This window comes from Oryzias latipes, chromosome 11, assembly GCF_053564925.1.
Source record: "Oryzias latipes strain Hd-rR chromosome 11, Olatipes_Hd-rR_3.1".
NCBI classification, from domain to species: domain Eukaryota; kingdom Metazoa; phylum Chordata; class Actinopteri; order Beloniformes; family Adrianichthyidae; genus Oryzias; species Oryzias latipes.
In genome coordinates this window covers 27,146,903-27,159,887 of record NC_136247.1, presented here as the reverse complement: position 1 = coordinate 27,159,887, position 12,985 = coordinate 27,146,903, and the positions used below count along the sequence as shown (strand labels likewise).

The following is a 12,985-nucleotide window of genomic DNA, read 5'->3' as shown; positions in this document are numbered from 1 at the left end:
TTCACATGGCCTCTTCTATTTAAACAGTTGGGAATTTGATCAAACGTGTTTTTTTTCTTTAAATACATGCTGATGGTTTTACAGTAATTGCTGTAACTCAGACGGCAGGACCTTTGTGGCCATTTATCCTCACACAATTGTTAAAAGATGGCATTGCATCGTAGAGAAGAACGTTCCTATTGGTTTTAGTGACATTTTCACATTTGAAAAAAAGCCAATACATTGGTTTATTCTAACGGACTCAACTGGTTGATTATTCTTGTCAGATGAAAACTACCATTTTCTTTCTTGTCAGAATAACCTGAAGTGAAAGCAGTTCTGGTGTCCATGCAGGCCGTTGCACTGAATTGTTATGTAACACCGGGGAGATTTGGATCACTATAAGCATAAGAGAAGCGTCTGGAAATAGCCTGGCACTCTCACAAGAGCTGGGTCATACTACCAGCTGTGTTAATGATGCATTAGCACCACGAGGTGCCCACACAAAGCATCCTTTGATCAATCATTTAGTGTTTACACAGACTTACATTCATACGCGCACACACATGTGTGGCAGGCACTTCTCGTTTTTTTTTATTGAGGTTTTTTTTTGCTTTATAATCACTGTGCGCCTGAGGAGTCGGGTCACGAGGACCTGGAAAGCCGAACACTTTTAGTTTCTGAGCAACACTGATCTTAAAAGAAGGCGACCGCGATACTTTCAGTTCCTGGTTTGGTCCCGGGCGATTCTTGCTGTGGATTCACGAGCGCGTTGCTGTTCTGCCTTCTAGCCATGCTGTGCATCAGGGTTGTGAGAGTGGTGGAAAGGATCCATTGTTTTGCTCGCATAGAGATAATAAAAGATGCTAACATGTCCAGGGAACACCATGCTTTCGCCCTAAGAGAGCTAAACTCCAGCGACCCCTGTTACTGTTGTCGGGACAAAGAGGCTATACATAATGGCTGGTTGGGTAAATATATCAGATGTTTAAAGTTTTAATTCATCTCTGGGTCATTTGGATTTGTTATCATTATCTGATATGGACTAGATTTGGTACATATGCTAAAGTTATGAAAGGACACGTTTGACTTGACTTTAGACGTTCACACACTGGACGCTCAACCTCTGATGTCACCCAAAAGATTTTGAACACATAAAGTTTGAGGTGAATAGAGGCACAGTGACCAAAATAAAGTTAGTTTTACGGAGTCCACCTGCTGGTCCCCCCACCCGCTGATCCAAAACCAGACCTGTAACATAAATAAAACGACAGAAATGGATTTAATATTCCAAATGCATAATGAAATAAAAGAAAGGAGTGAAGATATAGAAAAAACTGTTGACATCACGCTGCACACGTTTTTTGGGGAAATTGTAAAGAAATAAACTTTTCAACCCAGAAGTCAGTGGGAATTTGCTTTGAAATAGCCTCCAGTGGCTTTTTCAAAACCTTTGACTTCAAATTGTTGTGGGTTTCCTTCAAATTTAGGGACAAAATGTGGAGTTAGGCTCTAGGATCTTGTGGGGTAGAAGACTGTATTGATCTTTGCAAACTTACCTTTTTGGGTAAAATAGTAGTATAAAGTTAAATAAATAAAATCTGAATTTTCCTGTAAATGTTGACTTGTACGTTGGCTTCTGAGAAACACAATATTCTACTCTGCATATTTGCTCCCCTATGAGGACTAGATACAAAAAAAGATATAAAAAAAAACAATATACAGATAATGTGTCGACACACAAATACTCACACGCAACGAATTTTGGAAAAGAAAGCCACATTCTGCATTCTGTGGAAGAGAGTTAATGTATGGTCAAAGAGTGGCGTGTTACGCAATGACACAAAGTTTTGCTAATTCAATTCAATTTCAATTGAATTTTATTGATGTAGCCCAAAATCACAACACCAGTCGTCTCAATGGGCTTTGTACCGGTAATGGTACGGTAGACATAAAACCATGAAGACATGGAATTACAAATTCTAAACTGAACTAAATGGTTAAACGGGTTTGTCTTAAAGAGCTCCTTCATTTTCTCTTTGTCGTCCTTGGCGATGTTCACTCCTTTGCCCATTTCTCCTGGACGTGCATCAATAATCTTGCAAGTTTTTTGAAAATATCAGCATTGTGGAGGTATTTTAAATGGATTGAGAGCAACAAAAGAACTGTTTGCAGCGAATGTGCAGGGAAAAATGTCTACCATTTGATCGTGGCTATTTATGCAATATTTAGAAAAATAATTTTAAAAAAAAACGTAACATCCACATTTGATATTTAGTGATCAATTGGTATTCAGCCAAACGATTTTGCTGCTTTGGCCACACATTTTCGGTACATCCCTAATATAAGGACTGTATCATTGAATTAGGTCAATGAAAATACTATTGTGACAGGAGGTTAACTTTAAATCATGTGTATATTTACACTGAACAAAAAAAACAAACCTTTGGGATTCTGAACGGTGGAAAATGAAGCCTGAAGTGGGACGGGAACATGAACTGGAATTTGCTCCGCCTGATTCAACATTATGCTGAAAATGGTCCAAGAGGTTTGCTGGGTCCACCCATTTTCTCAGTCAAAAAGACACGCCCCCAAAATGCCAAACTGCTTCCCCAGTTTGTTGTGAGTAAAAAACCAAGCAAAGAATTGATGCCAAACTTCATATACATGTATTTTTCTGTAAAATCTGGCTTTTTAAAGTGGAAGTCAAAGATTTATTGTACTGACTGACACTAGCCTTTAGTGGTCATTTGAGGAACTCCAACTTCCTGGTTTGTATCAAACCTGGTAACAGAAAAAGGCTTGCTTGGGTTTTTCTGGCAGCCACAGTGGAAGTACTTTATTAGACATCTTTAAGTTTCTTTGTACCTCATTTACAGGATCAAAACTACTCTGCCACCACATTTCAAACTTATATTCATATAAGTCTAAAGTGCTTTTTAGGAGTGAAAACAACTTAAAAGAAAACCTCCGGCTGATTCTCCATTCGGTGCCCTCTGAGGGAAACTGAAGCTTGTCAACTTCCCCCTAGCACTCGCCCCCTCCTGTTTGCCCTTGTTCCACTAAACGTCTTTAACCCCTCCCATTAGCAGACTTGGCTCCTTCCAATCTGCTTCTCATCCTCCTAATTTGTCATTTCATTCCCCAGGATATCTCCTCATTACCTTCCTTTTCATCTCTGTTGCTCCGTAGCTTCGCCGACACCCTTTTGTGCCCTCTGTTTTGTTCCTTCACTGTCGTCTGATAGATGGTTAGATGCAGTCTGTGGTTAAAACTGATGGATTTCTTTGTCCTTGATGGAGGAGAAAATCGGATCTTTTTCCTGCCTGGAACCTGCGGTGAACGCGGGTTCACCTCGCTGATCCGCTCAGATTACTTTGGTGTCACTTTCCGTGTTACAGTTCTGGTTCCATATCCTGGTCTGGAGTTATTTGTGTTGGTCTTTCAAAAGCCTCAAAAACCTCTTCCAGTTGTTTTAGTCTGAATGTACAGAAAGTTTCATCTTCCCTTAACTAATACCCACCTCTAATATCTGTCAGTTAGATGATTTAACGTAAGCAATAAACACCAAATCACCCATCATTGTTTGCACTGCTGCAGTTTTATTATTTCCTCTGTAATTAGGGTGCTACTATGCTCCACGCAATCCCCTGCACACAAATACTTTACAAGTAATTACAAGGATCCATGGAGGAGAGCTGAGCCCGAGAAAATGGGATGCAGCCAAGCAGCGTCTGACTCCCAGCGTCAGAAGTTGGCCCGTAGTTCTCAAGGCCGATGCAATGATGCAGCAAAACACCACACTGGATTTGTTTTTGGGTTTTTTCCATCTCTCTTGCTGGAGCTGGCAGCTGCATCTCTTTTCTCAACAAAAAAAAGCAAAAAGCAAAACTGCCTGCTTGAAATAAATGCTTTTGCCTGCAGCTCCGTCTCTTTTCTTGTGTTTTTGATCTTTCAAACTTTAACCGTAATCGTCTTTTCTGGCTGGAATCTCTAATTCAGGCTTTCTTCATGTTGACCTCTGTTTGATTAATCCACAGATCCAACAGACACATCACTCCAACTTTTGGGCTTTGTCCGCAGCTCGATCTGTTTATTTGTAAAAGGTTTTTGATGACAACTCCATATGTTATTGCTAAAAAAATATATATTACAAGTCTAAAATTCAATTTTAAGGTAGATTAGTTACATTTTTATAGACCAAAATTTAGTTGGTTTACAGAATAAATGCTGTTCTATTTGGAATTCAACTGAAGTGAAATAAATATATTTATATACAAACTTTTTTTAAATAGTGATATAACGCAGGCTCCATAACAATCTCAAATACAGTAAACTTAAAGTAAATTAACTTTATTTATTTATTTGTCAGTATGGTGCATTAAAATGTCAAAATTAAAAACCTCAAAACATTAAAAACAACACTAAAAGTGTAAATAAGTGTCATTAAAACATAAAAATCTCAAGATAAAATCAACAGCAAACAATAAAAACAACACCAGCAAAGCAGAGTCTCATGCTGTGTTTTTTTTTTCAAATGGACAGCGCCTGCCAAAGCTCAGGGCTAACGCTCGTCCCCCTCTGAGCTTCCTCTCTGACCTCAGTACCTCCAGCAGCAGCCGATCAGCTGATTTGACGTACCGGGTTGGGGTGAAGGGACAGAGAAGCTCAGAGTGGTACGGCGGTGCACGAATATTTAAAGATTTTCAAAGATAAAAGAATCTTAACTCTAAAATTCAAAGGCTGCCAGTAAAGGGGACCCTGGATGGGGGTGACATGGTCCCTCTTACGCGCCCCAACCAGAACCTGAGCAGCAGCGTTCTGGACCAGCTGGAGATGTGAAAGGGATCTTCAATTTTTCTTTGGAATACGTTTTTTTTTGTTGAAAAAAAGGATAGGATGGATGGGTTTTTATAAAAAGGGGGGGTGGGGGGGGGGGGGTAGTAAGTCACGCTTAGGAGGCAGTTGGTGGTGTAAACCTCGTCTTAATGTCAACCGGGGTGGCATTGGTTCCTATTTTAGTCTTTGGTATGACCTGACAGTGGATTTGAACCTACAACCCTCCCGTCTCAGGGTGGACACTCCACCACTTGGAGTCAGGAATTGGTTATTGGTAACTGCAGTTTCTGGACAGGCAGATAGAATATGTTTGCCCATAAAGTTGACTTTAACACATCCGTGACTGCAGCCGTCTTACCTATGGACCATAGATTTGTTAGTGAAGGCACCACCTCTAGATCACTGCTTCTGTCAGTATTTTGACACCCCACCCGAAGCTCACCTGACATCCACTCACAGCTCCCGGTGTTATGCAGAGTTCTGCATTCCTGCCAAAAGATGAATGCCTCCAGCCGGAGCGTGCACAGATCAAGTGAAAAGCCTCAGCTGGTGTGTTTTTGTGGCAGTTATTGTCAGAGATGACACTGCCTCTTACGGTGGTTACTAAACCCCGAAACCCGGACTCAAGTCACCTGTTTTTACAGATTCCTCGAGTTGCATCATGAATACATTTTTAAAAATGGTTGGATTTTCTGTAGGTTATCAGTATTAGTCAACACGTTTGAAAAATGTTGGCATATTGGGTCATGGCAAAAAGTCAGCAAGTCTTCAACTGTGTAACGGACACCGATACTCTAGATTTGAACTCTTTTTATGGCCACCATTTTGCCTGACATAACAAGCTTTTTCTCAGTGATTTCTTCCTAGTCTGGTTTGGGTTTTTCTTTCTTCCTCCTCCTGCTCATCTTCTACCTTCCTCTTCTCCATATGCCGTCCCTCCATTCCTTCTCTCATCTGCGTCTGCCAGGCCATGGCCTAGTTAAAGCAGCCCCTGCTTTGCGCCTGTTCTCTATTATTAACTTGGAAGTTGTCAGACTTTTTCTTCGTTCCGTTATCTGTGGGCTGCTTCTCCACTGTCTGTGATTCCCTCTTTTCACCGCTTTTCCTCCTCCCTTCCAATGCTTTTGAGGTGTTTCCATTATTTTCTTTCATATTTGTGCTTCTTAGCCCCACTATTCCCATATTGATGCCTACCTGTCACCCCCTCACAACCTCTTCTTCTTCGCCTCCGTATTTGTTTGTACCTTGCTTTCTCTGTTCCATTGTACAGATGATGGCTGTCAGGAGATCTCATCACTGCTTCTCTCTCATTACACGATTACAGGGTAATTATCCTGTGAAGTTGTCTTTGCCCGAATCTATGAAAGACTGCTAATGTCTTTTTAATGGGGTTTGGAGTTTGGAGACTTATTCTTTTTTTGTCTTTTGTAGTTTCAGCGGAGTCGTCAAATGTGTTGCTTTAGCGCGTGATTGGCCTGGAACAGCGTGTCCTCATTATGTGGCGTAACTTTTTTAGAATTTTCAGAATGCCATTTTGCTCCCTCTTGTCAATCAAATTTCCTTCATCTTTAACTCCTGGCCTCCTGCCTTTGTCAAAGAATGCTGTCATTTTTCAGCGCCTGATTAGACCTAAAGGGCCACTGATGTTTTAGCGAAACGCCGACACAGAAATCCGGTTTGGGTGTTGGAGTAAAGAGAAGGTCCTTTGGCTCGATCGGTGCTGAGGAATTTTATATTGAATGTGGAGTTCCAGACTAATTACAACCGCTCATGATGATATACTCTTCATGGACCGTAACTACCTTAAATTCATCTCTTTGATTTTCTCTCAGACCTGCATGCCACAGAAAAACACAGTAATCTTTTCTGAATTGGTAGTCTTCGCAAGGAAATGATCAAAATAAGTTGGAGAAAATGCAACTTTTGTCTGAAGCAGCCTGGGAAAGCTGTCTGCCCGAGACCACCTTTTAGTTTCTGATTACAAGAGCACATTCAAATCCCAGTAATGGCATTGATAGGGGCTGCCACTGTAAACTCGCTGATTTGATTTTATGGGATTCAGATCTAAACTAGATGAGGGCTTCAGAAATGACAGCTCTTGTGTAAGCTAATATGTAAAGGCTCCTTTATCTGGGGCTGAAATGAAATTGGGCAAATTCACATAACCATGAATCAAATAATCACATCTTAATACATTTTTTCAGACATCTTTGAAGTCACTGATTGCATGAAGTCAGTGTTCCGAACTCTGGACAAATAAACACCATTCTTTATAAGCTATTCTTCAGGGCTTCTTTTTTTGGGTGGGGGGGACTTTTTTCTTCAGCTTTCCAGCAAGTCAGAACAAGGAAAAAATCTGATTTTCTTTTATTCTTCAATATCCTTTTCGTTTCTCTTCCCCAACCGTGTTAATAAAAAAGTAAAATGGGAGAGTTGTGGAGTGTATAGGTTTCCAACATTTATTCAGGCTGACTTCACCTTAAACTTAGACACTCTGAAATATTTACTCATCCATTCAAATAGCAGAATTCAGGTGTTCCAGTCCCCCCAATGGCACCAGGTGCACAAAATCAGGCTTTTACAAGCGTTTATGAAAGAACGGGCTCCTCTCAGTGAATTAAAGAGAACGGTGACAGGATGCTCCCAGACAACAAGTCCAGTCATTGAAAAAATGTTCTCGCTACTTAATAATCTACGTTCAACTGTCAGTGGCATTATGACAACCTGACAACAATTGTTACTCAGCCACAGAACCGGTCTGGGGTCAGCAGATACCAGTTAGAATGGTGCTCAGGAATCGCCAACTCTCTGTAGAGTCAGTTGTTCCCATAAACCCACTTCCAAAACATGTGAAGAGCCTACCTGGAACAGGTGAAGGTGTCATGGCATCAAATGTGTCACATCAGGAACTATAGCTTTAAGCTCAGGAACAGATGAGTGAATATACAGTCTAACTGGCAGATATGACATTGTGATGAAACTAAAAACTTCACAAAGGTGTTTTGTTCTTGCACCACATCACAAGTTTTAACTCAGGGACTGTAGATATGTGGGTACTTACTTATGGACACATGTCAGTGTACTCTGTATTTTAACTCTAAAAGCCGTGTTGTGTTCTGTAAAGGGCCTACATCATGCTGTTCTCAAGCCTTTCAGAGTAAACTATATCCATATATATGATAATATATACAGGCACACTTAAGAATGTTTTTTTTTTTTTTTTTAGAAATATGACTTATTTACACAGCCTTTTTTCCTAACCGGACGTAAGACGACTCGATCTCTGAGGCATCGGTTTTGCCCTTAGGGGTGCCGCCATTTCATGATATCAACCTAGAGCCGTCCTTGGCAGCGTGTCAACGTTTCGCCCAGGACATCCAAACGTTTGCAAATATGGATGTGCATTAGTGCAGATAAAACGAAAGTGTTTTTGCCGATCACCACTAGCTACATGGAGAAAGTGTGTGTGTGTGTTGGCCTGGGGGCGGGGCTGGCAGCGCAGACTCTTCCTGGAAGGGGCGGTTCCGCACTTTGTGACATCACAATGTGAGAACCCACTTGCTTTTGTGGATTGGATGGGCTGGTGCTCAGAGTGCAGGTTTTTAGAGGAATTCTCAGAGATCCGTTAATGGAGCAAAATACCACTTTGGGGTTGTGTTTTTTGTGAGGACTGAACTTTATAAATCCACTTAAAAGCTCAAAAAAGTTGATATAGCATGATATAGGCCCTTTAAAGTGCACACATAAGGCTTGCACGCTCATGCACAGGAAAATACCTTGCAGATACACAGCCACATGTACACATGTAATGTCTGTACTAACTTACACTTCATGTTTCTGCTACATTTGGACACTGCATGAACCACATAAGATGGATAGCTTTTTTTCCTAGATACAGTCCTCCCCCATTCCACATGCCTCTATGTTGAGACATACGGCAGAATTAAGCCGCATTCTCAAATGACCATTTAAAAAGTATGAATAGATCTTACCAGTCCTACTTTTTTTTACTTTTTATTTCTACCTTACAAGATGAGTTGTTGCATAGGGAGCATAAAGTATTTCATCAACTTGCTCTAAAGAATTCTGCAGAATACTCTAAAATATATATCAGAATACCTAATATTTTACTAATGAGACCTAAGCTAATTGTTTTTTTTGTTTCTAGTTTGTATTCTTGGTTTTCTCCTTAAAGGAGGAAGAAGTCTTTGAAGAAAGATTTGCATCTGCTGAAGTACTGGTTACTTATTGTGCTCCATCTGTCATTGCTCTTCTGGCTTTTTTCATGTCCTTTGATTTATTTAGAGTAGCAGAAATTCACATAACAAACACTTAAAAATTTAGAAGCGGACTTGTTCAAATCAGTTCTAAGGTGACCACAATCAGACAATCATCTTATTTACTCTTCTTTCTCTATGTTTTCTTTTTAGATTGAGCACCTCTGCTGTCTGTGATGCCCTCCCATGACGCCCAGGTTAGTAGCTGACACTGCCAGTGAGCGGGAGACGCCACTGCACAACCGGTCGCGGGCCTGCGCCATCAGCCGGTTCTCGCCCTCCCTCTCACACGCTGGAGACTCCAACTCCAACCACCTACCAGTGTCCACACGCATTAACGACGATCCACCCCTGTAAGTTTCTCTCCGAAACCGACACGCTGACGTCCACGGCCACCAGCAGCAATTGCCAAAACCTGCAACATCATCGAAGCAATCCGCAACACCAGCAGCATCACTACCAGCAGCGCTCATCATGTCCAGCCGTAGAAAGTCCTCCAACCCTTGCATGGTCAGGGTCATCAGCGACCTGCCTGATGAGCAGGACGACCCAGAGGAGGTGACAGGCTTGCAAGGATCGTCAGGCAAAGTTCTGACAGAGAAAGAACAATCTGAATCATCAGGATCTACAGAAAAGGGGGGAAACCCCCAGCAAGTGAAATCAGACCAGCAGACATGTTTGCAACAGGCGGAAAATGGGCACCCTGAGCCTTCTCTCCATGAAGAGTTTGGTAAAGGACTGCAACCCCCAGTCATTGAAGAAGTACAAGCCAGAGGGATGAAAGACAAGGGAGAAACGGAATCTGACCAAGTGTCTCAGAAAAAGCCGGCAAAAGGTTATGAGTGCAAATATTGCCCATTTTTGACACAAAACCTTAATGACTTTAAAGGACACGTGGACTCTTACCACCCTAATGTCATTCTAAATCCAATGTACCTCTGTGCTGTGTGCAACTTCAACACCAAGAAGTTTGACTCACTTACAGAACATAATGAGAGCCAGCACCCAGGTGAGACTAACTTCAAGTTCAAGAGGGTAAAAATGAACAATCAGACTATCTTAGAGCAGACAATCGAAGGCAGAGACAATTCAGCTGAATGCGCGACGACAAATGAAAAAGACAGCACCTCTGTGTTTGCACCATGCGTATCTACCGCGGTGAAAAGCCCGGGTAGTGTACAATCGCTCTTTGGAGGAAGTGAACCGAAAAGCCGGCTGGACAGCTTGATGCAACCGAATCAAATCACAGCCGTGAACATCAACGGAACAGTCATCATCCCTGAACCCACCATGCTCCAAGGGCTTTCCCATGTTTCTCCAATGCTCCAGCGTCCACCGAACTTCAATTCTGTACCAAAAATAGCCGTTCCACTGAACACTACCAAATATAACCCTTCTTTAGATGACAACCTGACATTAATCACTTCCTTTAATAAGTTTCCATACCCGACACACGCTGAGCTGTCATGGCTTACAGCTGCCTCCAAGCACCCGGAGGAGCAAATCAAAGTGTGGTTTACCACCCAACGGCTGAAACAAGGCATCACTTGGTCCCCAGAGGAGGTGGAAGAAGCCAGGAAGAAAATGTTCAATGGTTCAATTCCTCCTGCCCATCACACATTCACAGTTTTACCTTCAAGCCCCATTTCTGAGTCATCTTCCAAATCGTCCAAGCAGCCAATTGTCTACACAACAGTTGAGTGTCCCAGTCATGTACGAACACATGCGTTAAATGGGTCCAGTGTAGTCACCACTACGTACTCCTCTACAGGAATCGTCAATGGTTCCAGTCGTACCCTAAAGCGTTCCCTGCCCACACACCTAACATCCGTCTGTGGCCCTGAATCAAAGCGGCCCATAATGGCAGTTGCTCCGCATCCCGGTGACCCTAAAGATAAGGTCCTAATGGCTCCTCCTCCACCGCCTCCCCCTCAAAAAGACCGCTTTCAGATGGCCACACCTCCTGTTCGTATGGAGGCAAGGAGAGGTGCAACTACTCCTTTGGTCAATGCAGAGATGAAGAGGCAATCTATTGCTGTGCCTTTAATGCCACCTCCATCGTCCTCTTCAACGCCTTCTTCATCATCGAAGGGAAAGAGTCTCTCTGTAGTTGGAAACACCAAAACAAAACCAGTTGTCTCTCTCCCATCAATAGTCTTTCCAGAGTCTTTAACAAGGCCAATGATAGCCCCTCCACCAATCTGTGCCCCTCCATTTAAAAACTCATTGTTGATTCCCCGCACTGCACCCCTCTCTTCCAAAGAAAAGCACGCCAATCCCCACACTTTGCCAGCTTCTGATTTGACTCTACCAAACTCTCCCCCACCTAATAATTCACAGATAAGAAGGCCACCTATTATCCAGTCCATTCGTACTCCATCTAAAACTCCCTCGCAGATTCAGGGGTTTCCTGCAGATGTCAGTAAACTAAAAGAGCCACAAGGTGTAGATCTCAAAGCTAACTACCCCAGAGGAGACAAAGTCCCCAGTCTTCTGGCAGAGGCCAATGGGACTTCGCATTTGGATGGGAAATGGACCCACGGTCAGTTGTCCTGTGGTAATAACAATGGAATTGTGCATTTGGACAACGGTGACACACCAGTAACTCGGAAGCCAGATTTTCAGCAGAAGTCCTCAGTGATGACTCAATTCCCTTTGCTTGAGAGGATGAAAGGTAAAACAGCAAAACAACTGAAGATCTTGGAGGAAAGTTTCTTGGGAAACAGCTTTCCTACACAAAGTGATGTAGACAATCTGGCAGTTACTACGGGCTTGTCCCATCAGGAAATCGAAAGTTGGTTTGGGGAGCGGCGTGCGTTGCGGGATAATCTGGAGCAGGCCCTCCTGAACTCCATGGGCACAAAGAGGGTCGGCATTGGTGGTACTGCTGGCATAAGTGAGAACAAACTTAGTCAGCAGCACCGAACTCTGCAATTGAATGGGATTCACAAAACAAGCACGACCTTGGGCAGTGTCAAAAGTCCTCCTCCACCAGCACCTCCTGGTGCCGTTCTGCCCTCTATTCCCAAACCGAATTCCTGTTTAGTGCCTCCAGAAAGCCAATCCCTGGCACTCCTTAAGGACGATTTTCCTCAAACTCAGTGGCCTTCCCTTGAGGAGTTTAGCCAGCTGGAGGGTCAAATGGGCCTGCCTCGCACGGAACTTAGCCGCTGGTTCACTGACACACGGCTGCAGAGCAGCAGTGTGGAGCTGAAAGAGCTTTTTCATAAAAATGGATTAAATGGTGTGCAGGGGCAGCCTGTAAGTGCCCTTGAGAACACTCCATCCAGCATCATACAAGCCTGCCAGGACGGAGCCGTCACGAACAACAGCAGTAAGGTGCTGGAGATGGAGTTGGGCTGGCTCATGGACCAGCGTTACAAGCACTTCAGCAGTCAGCAGCACGCTGAGCTCCAAGACCGGTTTGCTGGCAGGTACATGAACTGTCTTTTCTTTTGCATGTATCTTTCTAAATCGATAGATCTTGTTAATTTATCATCATTTGAGTTAGACAACATTTTCAACTTACACTATCCTGATGTAGCTGCTTTATACTCCTGACTCTAAGGTTTTCCCAGATGTTTTTTCTTCTGTGCAATATACAGACTCTTTCTGATCATTTCTAAAATGAAATCCAGCCCCCCCCCCCATGGGAAGCCATGGTTTCATAGCAGCTGCATTATTTTTGTTTTGAAGGCATTAATCTACAAAGATAGATGACTTTATTTAGTCTCCCTTCCCGTCACAAGCAGCTTGGGACGTGTTTGACCAGATAAAACGGCGGTTAGGTTGGAAACCAATATCTGCACAATAATTTGAAGAAGCGTTTTATTTATCCCTGGAGTCGGTCCCGAGTTCTCCTCAGTCTGGGTGTGAACCTGCACTGACAG

General features: G+C 42.8%; 1 protein-coding gene across 2 annotated transcripts in view; it reads left to right on the top strand.

Annotated features, from left to right (window-relative positions):
* Positions 1-12,985, top strand: part of LOC101174441 (zinc fingers and homeoboxes protein 2) — a 149,033-nt gene that overhangs the window by 121,368 nt on the left and 14,680 nt on the right. For both annotated transcript variants that reach the window (XM_078955109.1, XM_023960308.2), the window contains one exon: positions 9,249-12,529. In XM_078955109.1, coding sequence (XP_078811235.1) covers positions 9,570-12,529 — 2,960 coding nt within the window. In that variant the 5' untranslated portion in view covers positions 9,249-9,569. The remainder of the gene's footprint in view (positions 1-9,248; positions 12,530-12,985) is intronic.